The sequence below is a fragment of the Trachinotus anak genome, unplaced genomic scaffold (genome assembly GCF_046630095.1).
Source record: "Trachinotus anak isolate AG129_WGS33_773 ecotype Australia unplaced genomic scaffold, CSIRO_AGI_Tana_v1 ptg000011l, whole genome shotgun sequence".
Lineage (NCBI taxonomy): Eukaryota > Metazoa > Chordata > Actinopteri > Carangiformes > Carangidae > Trachinotus > Trachinotus anak.
Window position 1 is genome coordinate 18,071,907 of NW_027273862.1, and position 12,075 is coordinate 18,083,981.

Sequence of the window (12,075 nt, forward strand, 5' to 3'; positions counted from 1 at the left end):
TGCAACTGTAGGAACAGTGCGGTCGAAAGCTCCAGAATAACACAAGTAAGTTGAATTTGGAAGTTGAATCAACACCAAAAACAGTCTCGACCAAAACTGAACACTACAACTTTCATGGAAGTAGGATTTATTGCAGCTTTAAACTGCCCCAGTTTTAACAAGGTATACCCGCTTAACTTGCAACAAAGTGTATAAGCCTATACAAAATGTATTCCCAAGAGAAGTGCATTACTGTTAACAGAGGACATGGTTAAACTTGGACATATTCACAGCGTGTTCACACACAGATAAAACACTTTCAGGAGAGCTGACAGGTGGTATCACATATCACACTGAATGGGAAACTTGGACTCCAGTCCACAGGGGGCACTAATTTCACACCTCAACATAAAAGACACAGCTCCTAACAGGCAAACTAGCATAATGTTATGTTTCATGGCTGCTGCCTGCTGTGCAACAGGGGCACAAAGTGTCCATGGCTGTGTGAGATGAGAGGCAGATTATCTGTTGGCAGACAGACCCTCTGACTGATGGGGCCGTGGCTTGGGAGGAGGGACAGAAATCCAGTTAAAAAATGCTATCTGATGGGGAAAGAGCTTGAGGCATTACTCCAGGAGCAGTTCCAGAAATTTAATATCCAATTCCATATTCTCCCACACATTTCTGATGGTGCTGCTCAACCTCATTCTCCATGCTGGGTATGATCACTCATTATGCAGTCCTCCACCCAACAGCTGGCCTAAATTGCTTTCCCCCATTTTCTGCATTTGGACGCCCTTTCTTTTTCCCAGAGTCTTCTCGTCTCATTCAGTCTTAAATTCTTCTCTCTAATTTCTTTTTCTGAAACCAAAACAACCCACATGTGGTAGGTGCAAATTCTCTCTGAGCACAAAACATTGCCAGGTCTGTGCAACATTTTAAAGGCTAAATCCAGTGATATTGTATATTTTTGTTAACAAGGAATCTAATGACATCCACACATTTGCAGAGGTTTATATGTGCTTAATTTATTCATTTATTTATCAGACTCTCAGAAATTAATTCATGCATTCATAACAAGCAGATTAGACTACTGCAATGGTCTATTCACTGGCCTGCCAAATTCAGCTGTGCAGTGACTACAGTTAATTCAAAATGTGATGACACGTGTCCTCACAAGAGCTAAAAAGTGTGAACACATCACACCTGTTCACAGATCTTTGCACTGGCTCCCTGTTAAATCTAGAGTTGATTTTAAAATTCTGCTAAAGATCTAAATGGCCTTGCACCTCAGTATGTAAAAGACATATTCTTCAAATATAAAGCCGCAGGAACTCTCAGGTCCACAGATCGTGGGTGGTTATGGTATTTGTGTGATTCCTGGCACATCTTGTTCATTTTATGTAAAACACATTGTGTTTCCCTGTGAATGAATAGGGCTACATAAATATTATATCACTTCACTTTATTTGTTTAAAGACTGATTATATTCTATGTTTTTTTTTCTAATCAAATCAGCAATGAATTGATTCTGCTAAGTATCATTTGTCTAGCTAAAGCCTGATACAGCTTTTTCCTCTGTGCCATTAACCTTGATTCTTGTCCAAAACTATTAGAAACAAAAATGAGCCACATGTTGCACTGGCAGACATGTTCCTTCAATTCCACACATGATCCTGCAGCTGTAAATGTTCACTGGCCCACAAAATGTGTATGATTCCACGGCTGAAAACAGACCCCAGCAAATGCACTTTTTACTCTTACTTGCTTTCTTGTTTTCGGAAATTATTTAGCCTTGTTTAAAAGTGAAAGCATGCACAGTATCTGTGACCAATTTACATCATTTAAGAACAAATGGGCTTGGTGCCACATGTACTGTAGGCTTGGGAGGTATTGAGAGCTAGGATAACTCAATGCATTTTAATTTTTAATTGCAAGGCATTTGCTAACAACAACAACAACAACAAAAACAACAACAACAATATTACCAGCCTTATCCGTCAACATGAAAAGGACATATAAACCTCTGCAAATGTGTGAATGTGCAATGACACAGAGGCAAAGACACATTCACACCACACTACCCATGGCTCTGTGAGCATCACACAAAATGAAAGCAGTGTCAGGATGCATACTGATAAGAACCATGTGATGCTGACAGGATCCCCACCCACCCTCCCCCAAACCCTTATCACCTGAGAAGCTTGACAGGGTTGGATGTGTGTATATATATATATATATATATATATATATACTCTGATGTTCTATGCCATTTCACAGCATCTTTTTTCTTAATACAGTATGTAGAATAAAGTTTCTACGTGCTACCATCGCTTTTCCTACAGGAGCACAAGTGGCTCAAAAGTGCTGGATTGGTATTTTCAGCATGAAAGGAGGGTTGTGTAATATATAGACGCCTTTGGCAAAACTGCCCAGAATGAGTATTATCATTAAGCACCACCACTGTGAATTCTTCAGACACGCCATGAGACCCACATAATTACACACTGCTCATACCCATCTCTGCCATATTCTCACAGCACCCACAGCACTGTGTGTTCTTTCACAGCTAATTACCGAACCTCGCTGAATAAGGCGCATGTCCCCTCCCCTCCCAGTGTCTCACTTCAGGGTGATGATTACTGTATGTTTCTGCTAGCCGAGATACTGTATGGAAACTAACTGTGATGCTCTACAGGTGGGTGAGCTAAGTGGGATGAAGATGGTACTTTTTGAGTGATGAAAGACTTGGGAGGAGGAAATACTTCTCATAGGACTTTGAACTGAAGTGTGTAGGCTTTTCTTTCTCACTGTTTTCTCTAGAACCAACACAGTGTATTGTACACTGTAGGTGTCAGACAAATACATGTAGCCGCCTCAGATAAAATGTTTTTAAAGTAAAACTCAAGCTCATTACAGCTTTGGTCTCATTTTTGTAGTTTGGACATCATTTCTAAAAGTTATGAAAGCAAACAGAAAATTTACCAAGATAACTACTGTGACCTGGCAAGCATGTAAATCAAAATTAAACCAGCAGCTCAGTCTGTAAATAATGATGGATGTTTACAGAAGACAGTTTTGGAAATAATTTGAACATATTTTCTCTTCCAAATACCCTTGGCTGACTTGGGGGTTGGCTTAAAACCCACATGATTGTCTGACTACTTGTATTTCTCAACCCAGCAGACTTCCTTTTAGCGACGTTGCTATGTCCCCAAACCTCAGCAATTAATTTGCTAAGTATAATGTTATTATTACTGATAGGAGCAATGGGTTAAACTACAAAAATAGGACTGTTTGACACTGAAATTTATTATTTTAGCTCAAATGCCAATTATCAGTATTTGTTACCTATAACCCAGTTTTGTCTCATCAATTTGATATGTCAATTTTCAGAGCATTTAAACAACATAGCTCCAAAAAGTGCAAATCAGCAAAGCACAAACTGTACATTCATTTTAACAAAACAATCCCCACCCAAGGTCCACTCACTAGCTTTGCTCTGAAACTTGTGACCACAATAACACAAACTCTTCATCGGCAGATTAAGCTTCAAGTGTCAAGTTTCCAACTGCTCAGAATCAAGTAAAGTTTATACACCTACAGTTCAGTCAGAGACACGTCAAGGAAATTACCATGCAAATAAAAAGATAAAACTGATTTGGTGGAGAAGGCTCTGCTCTTTGATGAAGCTCTTCAAGATATGAATATAAATCTTAGTTAAATCAACAACACCAAAAATAGCACATACGGAGGATGTTGGAATGGCATGAGTGAAATGCTAAAAGGTGTCAGGGTATTATAGCTGCCCTGTACACCTGCATTAATATGACTGGCTGTTTCTAGTATAGGAGCCTTATGTGTCCTGCTAAATTTAATTTAAACCAATATGTTAAAAATGGTGATTAATTTACTAAGAAGCTGAAATCCTTGTTTGAGGTTTTGACATTATTATTTCATCCCTTGGCTCATCTTCTACTCCATTGTATCAAATCCTGCATGTAACATTCATCTTAGATCAGGAAAGATGATGTGGAAGCACAATTCAAGTCTCTCAGCCATCTCATTTATTATGATTTAAAAGGCTATGCTGACAGCAGTCCTCCTACTCTTTATATAGATGAGTTCAGCAAAGCAGAAAACACAGCAGATGAGTCAGCGGTGTATCAATAAAATGTGTCTCATGGGGCTGTGTTGATTTTGTGTGTTACCATGAGCATGTCACTGGTGACTGAGTTGGCCAAGTCAGAAACAGAGGAGTTGGCATCGTGGCCTGGCCCCTGGCGGCGTCCGGTCTCATCTGGGGTCTGACCTCTGGGGCTACTGCCTGGTTTGTTACCGGGAGTCCTGTTAAAATGGACACAAACACACACATATCAATAAACATGCTCATATCCAGCTCTGGACAAAAGTATCTGCCAATATACCTTTCTGCACTTTTAGCCTAGGGCTATTTTTCATGTTTTGGACCAAACCCTTCAATTTCACCGAGGGGAAATCTTCATACTGCAGCTACAATTATATTTTAGACACTAGTGTGCCTGCAAGTTTGTGGCAATAATTTGGGGAAGATTGTTTCCTGTTTCAAAATGACAATTCAGTGAACAAGAGGTCCAAAAGGAAAGGTTTTTCTCAAGTTTGATGTGGAAGAACTTGACCTCAACAACTTGAGATGAACTGGAACACCATTTCATCTCAAAGCAAGGCTTTATGGCCCAACGTCAGTATCAGACCTCTCTAATACTCTTGTGGCTGAATAACAGCAACCTGGTTCCAACCTGCTGTGAGAGACTTCCCAAAGAAATGGAGGCTGTCATGGAGACTCCCTGGGGAACACTAAAGCCTGTAAGGCGAGGGTTATGTCACAGAAGGAGGCAGTGAAAAGCATAAGTAGGCTACTTTACAGTAGCTTTTCCCAGCCAGGCTGTTTGTATTTGTAAGAACATAACCAGCAGAGGAGCACACAACACAACTATCTCTGATGAATATGTAAAGCATTGTACAGCAGGAAAAACTTAAAGTAAAGTTTGTGTTCTTTAACCTCTGTAGTATTTGGTTTTGATAAAGCTGCACCTCTGTTCTGTGATAGGCTAATTAATGTGAAATTTTAGCTGCAAATACGCTTCTTTGATTTCTTGTCCAGAGTAAGATGAGAACATTGGTCCCAATTTCACATCTAATATACTAAAGTTCAAATATCAAAGTCTTTAAGCTCTAAGATATGCTAACAGGGTCCTGGGATTAGCTTCATATTTATCACATAAACTTTTCATCTTACTCTTGGTAAGAAAGTGAATAGGTGTATTTGCAGAAATGGTAAACTATCACTTTAATGCCCATGGTTTTGGATCAAGTTGTCCAACTGTATTCAAATGTCCACATACTTTTGGCCAAGTAATGTTTTCGTCTTAAGCAACGGAAACCGTGGTGGTGTCTCAATGATGTGGAGTGCAACAGTATGGGAGTAAATCAACATACAAATAGACATCTAAAAACTGATTCTAGTAATTATAGCGAACAAGCACCAAAAAGATAATAACACGCCACCTTTGAACCTTTGTCCATCACTACTGCTTCACACAGTCTAAGGATTGTCCATACACAAAATATGCAATCAAACAAACTTCTACAGTACAAGATCTACAAAAAACACAGATATATCTGACTGATAAACCTTGAAACAAAAAGATAGAGAAAACGAAAATACTAAAATTAGTACAGGGCAAAAAATGCTTCTGACTTATATTATGTTACATGGAAAATATAAAGCTCTAATACCAGTCTAGGCGTATTGACAAATAAGAGTAATGAGCACTTATCGCTGTGAGAGAGACAACCCGGGGAGAAAGACACAGAGACAGCGTGAGCGAGAGTCAGACAGACAGAAATAGTGAGCAAGTAATCAGGTGAGCTGTAAAACACAAAGGTAAAAGCAGAAGTGAGATTAGAAGATGGTTTTGTGGGAAAGATGATCTGAGAGAGAGAGATAATTTGAAAACTTATCTGTGCACAGAGGTTGAGATAAAGTGAAGGAGAGGATTTGTCTTTGTTAAGACTTGGAGGATTAATAGAACGAACAAAGTGAGGTTACTGACTCAAATGAGTGAGTGAGACTGAGACATTGGCAGACACACACAATAACACACACAATCATTAGCTGAAAGAGAAATTGGGGAGAGAAGGGAGAAAAGAAAATAGCCTGGAAATAAATCATAACAGATTTGGTCTGGGTAAAGAGTCAGGTGCTCTAAAGCAGAGAAAGGAAGCAAACTGACACACTGTTACATGGGCCAGCAAAAACAGAAGGAGGCTGGAGAGGGAATGGTGAGAGATGGACAGGGGTTGTAGAGCAAAGAGACAAGCAAAAGTAGAGCAAGAGCGAACAAGAAAAATACAGAGGATATGGCGTGGAAGAGAGAAGAATTGATTCGTCACCCTGCATTTCCTGTGATCTGCAGGTCAGAGCACCAACAACGCAGCGCAGACTGAATTCAAAATGTAATGGTTTCTGTTTCAGAGGCTTGCCGAATACAACTTCAGCATGTATCTGCTGATAAAGACTTCTGAAATGACTGCGTCATTCCTTCAGCTTGTCAGAACTGATGTTCGCAGGATAGGTTCAAAATCTCAGCTTCTAATAACAGCCTCTAACACATCAGGAAACAATGTGTTACCTTAAAATAATTACATAACACCTGGCTGTCTTGCTGTGACAATGACAGGCCTCCCACCCGCAATTTGGTGTTTAGTGTTCAAGGACCATACCTACTGTCTTACCTACAGTATTTTAGGCCAGTCACTAAAAAATCGTGTAAACATTGCATTACAGCTGATCATTTTACACAGCACACAAGAGCATTTTTGATAAATTTTCATTTCTTTAATGCAGCCTGCGAGAACAAAACCTGATGACTGAATTAAGTTTGCTGTTATTGTTACATGTTACATGTTCTTTATTGTGTATGTGTGTGAATTTAATGATTTTTTTTGTTTGTTTGTTTGTGTGTTTGTTTTTTGCAGGAATACTTTCTACATTATTTTATTAGTTTGTCTACGTTAATATTAAGATGATCTTTGCTCAATATCATCTAAGACAATCAAAAAAAGTTTTTGACTGTAATGTACACACATACAAGAACATTGCTCTTCCAGTGATGATTTACTTTCTTGGATATAAATTGAAGATGAAGAGACGTCTAATAAACTTTCATAACCAGATGAGTTGATTATCATCTTTCCTTTGACAGCAGGAACAAGAGAAATATTGACTCAATTATTGTCAGGGTTGAAAGTAAAGTCTTATTTGTATAGTTAGTCTATTTGCATGTGTTTTCTTCATGTGTTGTTTGCATGTGTTAAATTGCAGTGCATTGAGCTCCCAGGGCCACAGTGGTAGTGCTATTTATGCATGAAAATGTAAAATTTGCATGATCCCTTTCACAGTGGTCATACCCAACTGGTTGCTTTATCTTCCTGGTAGACTTTGTGGCACGACAGCAACCACCTGAAGTTTAAAACTTTCTCTTAATAAGAGAAGCTATTGTTTCACACCTACTCCACTCTCAAGTGTTCAGTTTAAGCAAAGCGACATGGATGACTCTTTAGAGGCATTCCCCATTTTGCCTATGGAGTACATAATATATGCCTGTCAGCTGGGTCTCAACCCAAAGAGCCTATAAATGCTTTCTTGTAGGAGGTGCTGGCTCAGTGACAGCCCACTGAACCGTATCAAATCAACACTCAACACACAAGACTGAGACCACATGAATCCTGAACAATCAGCCCTACAGAAACACTAAAACCTAACATTTTCTCCATTATTTACAATGTAGATCTGCATTTCATTCTACTATGCTACTGTGAATATTTAGCTATAAATCATCTGAGCCATGCAGAGCACATGCAATACCTTAACACAGTCCATATAAAAACTGTTGTAGTCAATGCAGGCCTGCATATATTATCCTTGGTTTTTTCCTGCCTGTAAACATATCCACTGCACTGTCTGCTCAAGTCTAATGAAGCACTGAGTCAACCACAAAGCCTGACTGCTTTTGTAGTATTTGCATACATTTTTTGTAGCATAAAGTCAAAAACTGTCAGTTGTGCCAGTAAAAGTAACCAGCGGAAAAAAGTTTGCTTGACAATAAAAAAAAAACAAAACAAAACAGAGCAGACACTGTAAATCTTTCCTTTATATATAACCTGCGACACACAGACACACAATCCGGTGTTCAGTCGCCAGACATTTATGTTAAAGAGGAGATTATATGCATCCAAGTCAGCAGTTGTCCAGGTGAAGACGACATCTGTCAAAAAGTAGAAAATGAAAACTGGACAGAGAGTTTTATAGCAGCAATAGGAAGCAAATCACATCAAAGTAATACCTCACTTCAGGTTGATGACCTAATTCATCAACTAAAAACATAGCATCATTAATCACACAGCTGCTGTCTTTTTGCAACATGTGTACATTTCATTGACTTGTCATTATCAGCTCATACATTTAACTGACAGAAGACAAAACCAAAAATATGAATTAGAACTAAACTAAACCAAATCATTTAATTTAGTAACGTGAAAATGACTCTTATCTATTGTGTGTAATTGTGATGACATACATATGTCATATTTTAAGAGCAGGAAAGAGTTCACGAGAGGAAACAGGTACACTTCTCCTTCACTGAGTTTTGAGACTGTCCTGTGAAAAATTAGCCCGTACATCATCTGTGCAAGCAGCTTATTACAACCCAGAATTATATTTTATTGTTAGGCAACGTCCTAGCAACAGCTGTAATTCTGTTTTTTTTTCTGGTCCTTTTTTCCTGTCTTTCTTACATTTTCCCCTGCATTGTGAATCTTCTTGCAGGTGTAAAAATATAGCTGTTGTGCTTTCATATGCTCCGATGAGGGTTTCAATGCTGAAATATGTCAGCAGTTTTGTAAATAAATAAAATTTCCCAAAATGATCGAAGCATTGATGAGTTGATTCTTTCTCTTTTTTTTTCTTTCTTTTTTTTTTTTTGCTGTCTTTTTCTCTAAATTTGTTTTTGGGAAACTGGCACATTTAATAGATCTAAATCAGCATAATAATACTCTTGTATCAACACCCTGCTTTCCTAAAGAATTCGTAAAAGACAAGCTGTGGAGTCTGCTTATCATAGTCACCACAGATTAACATATACTGACATGAAAGGCAAATAAAGACCTGCTGCTGTACACAGTGTCCTTGAATCATGACTGTTGATACGGTAACAGCCTGAGGGACACGCAGCGATTGGGTGTGGTAGTGAGGTGAGGTTCATCCATGCGTATAACTATACATATTTACACAACATCAAATATACACACACCTGCACTCCCACACGCACACAGGCTGCAGTGGGGCACTGGTGCTGCATAACATCATAAGCCAGACTTGATAACATCCTCACATCAGCTTTTTTGTCTGAAGATATAAAGACAATGATGAGGCATGCTGCAGAAATACTGAGGAGGACTTATTCTTGTTCCACTCGGTTACTACTCACAAGAAAACAAGTGAATTACATGAACTCAATATTTTTTCAATGATTGGAAAGTAAAAATTAATGGACATGTATCACGCCACGGTGACGAACTTTGGAATGTGTCATGACAGAAGGAAAAATATCTGCAGCTCTGAGTTGCCCCTTCCTGCCTGCTGGTGACTATCTCGTCCGAAACACAACACCAGTTACATAATTCATCCTTTAGAGGTTGTTGTAACCATGACTACCGAAATGTGTGCTCCCACTTAAGGTTGTACTCACTACCATCATGCATTTTACACAGGGTTGCAGTAACCATGGTAACAGCAGCCTTCAAAAGAGGACAGTAAAATCCTGCCAGGGCCATATATTGAAAATAGCAAAAGGCCCACAGGGTAAAGGGACTAAACATTTAGAAAGCCTTTGAAACACACTCTTTGACTTCCCTCATACCTACACTCCTGCAACCCCCTGTGACCTTGTGAAAACACCACAGCACACACCACTGGGTATATGTGAGCTCATGCTGAAGATGGCTGATTCATAAATGCCAAAAAATAAAAAATGAAAAATAGAATCACCTCCAGCCATGATACTCAAAACAACAGGCAAAGACAGAAATGAGCAACTGTGTTAACTGAGTTAGCTTCCTCCCCTGTTAATAAAACAGTCTGGATCATCAGACTGAAGTAAGCTCCGATCTCATTCTGCACTTCGCCTTTTTGGTGGCAGGGAAATGCAAATGAACTATGAGCAAGTGTAAAAAAAACAAAACAAATGAGCACACACAATCCTCCTGGAGGTTGAGGGCAATGTCCCTGAAGAATGACTTCGATCTGATGCAGTGAAACTCAAAACACTGACTTTTGACCTCATGGCCTCAATCCGGGACTGAGTTGTGAGCTATCTTTTGTGTTATTGGACAAAGCAGGTCATTACATCCCAGGAGACAATGCAGAGACATCTTATCTCCTCCTATCACTTGTGTACTGTCTGGAGGAGAGTCTGTTTAGCTTTTAATAGACCACAATAATTCAAATCTGCATGTTGTTTTCTTTTTGCACATGTGAACAGAACTAAATGTTTGCTCTTTGTGAGACTGTATTGTCCTGCTGCATCCCGCCTCCTAGGTGGGACAAGGGAAACTAATGGGATTTCTGTTGAGCACCAACATGCAGCTTCAGTCTGTTTGTTCGAGATGGCACCAGATGTGGATTTTCTAAAAATAAACTACTCTTAGGGGTGAGAACTGATCAGAATAAAACTGTATCAAATGTTTAGCAATGATATTGAGTGGTCTCGAATGATATTTCTTCAATGATCCATTCAAAGCACTTCATTACATAGATACGCTCATGCGTCCTTATGTTTCCCTTTAACTCACCTAAATAGAAGCTGTGTTTCAATTACATGTTAAAGGAACATAAACACTTGACCTTTTTGCAATGTGCGATGAGACAGCCCCATCTCTTAAAACAGACATAACAAATAAGTTATGTTTTCTGGATTACATGTTTTATCAACATAATAAGGAAACCTCAGTCTCAAAAAAATAGTATCAACAAAATATTTGCTAACAAATATATCTCATTTGTTTTGATAAAACATGATGGCATGATAAGCATGATAAAACATTTCATGGTTACAGTGAGGAACTCACAGCAGCTGGTTAGGTTTACGGAAAGATTGTGGTCTTGGTTTAATACAGAAAATCAACAGTAATTTTCAGAATGTGACACAATGTTTTTACTTGATTAACATTTAACTGAAACCTCAGGCTTTATTCCCTAAACCTAACCCCATAAGGGACTCTGATGTAAACCTCCGGACAGGTTTCACCAAGATATTTTAGCCTGGCTTTAGGGCAGCCTTAATCTTGCTCTTAGTCTAATGCAAGGTAGACAGTCTCACAAAAATAAAAACCAACACAGAGCTAAGAGCGATGTTTCCAGTGATACCAAATGGAAAGAGAAGGAGACCAAGGCTCATAATTTGTGGTTTGTTAACAATATTGTGGTTTTTTTAACAATATTGTGGAGCAAGTAATGAGAAGGGAAAGATGCGGCATTAAACAGATAAAAATATACAGCAGTGGTCAGTGGTTTTAATTTGCCCAAAGAAATTACCCTGAACCTGACCGAAGAGTTAGTAGAAGTACTGAACTCTTGCTGCCACTTAAGAAGCATTAGGAAGCCACAGCATCTCAGAGATTTTATAATAATGTTTTTGCGTTGTTACACTGGCTGGCTGTGGCTAAACTCTCACAATAAAATGTTCTTGTAACATATTTTCAAGTTTGAAAAAAAGTTTTAATTTCCCTGTACTCCAAAGAAACCAACTTAAGGGTAGTCGAGATCTAGACAGCTTTGTGCAACAGATTAATTTAGACGTTCATCTGAAATATGATTGGTTATGGCTTAGACCAAACTAACAAAGTCTTTGTCTTTGGAAAATGGCCCCAGGTCATAACACAGGCCATAGCACTTCCTTCACTGGAAGAAACGTTGCCAGTGAGCACAATTAATAACGTTTCTTGACAAAATGTAACTAGAAAACAGTAGTATAGACATGTCATTTCTAAGAGAGC

The 12,075-nt window shown here is 38.8% G+C and overlaps 2 protein-coding genes across 5 annotated transcripts in view; one reads left to right on the forward strand and one right to left on the reverse strand.

Moving 5' to 3' along the window:
• The window catches only part of saa (serum amyloid A), a 323,028-nt gene that overhangs the window by 231,211 nt on the left and 79,742 nt on the right, over nt 1-12,075 (forward strand). The window lies entirely within an intron of this gene.
• The window catches only part of syt7b (synaptotagmin VIIb), a 100,499-nt gene that overhangs the window by 4,805 nt on the left and 83,619 nt on the right, over nt 1-12,075 (reverse strand). For both annotated transcript variants that reach the window (XM_071488620.1, XM_071488619.1), the window contains one exon: nt 4,191-4,326. In XM_071488620.1, the coding sequence (XP_071344721.1) occupies nt 4,191-4,326 (136 nt within the window). The remainder of the gene's footprint in view (nt 1-4,190; nt 4,327-12,075) is intronic.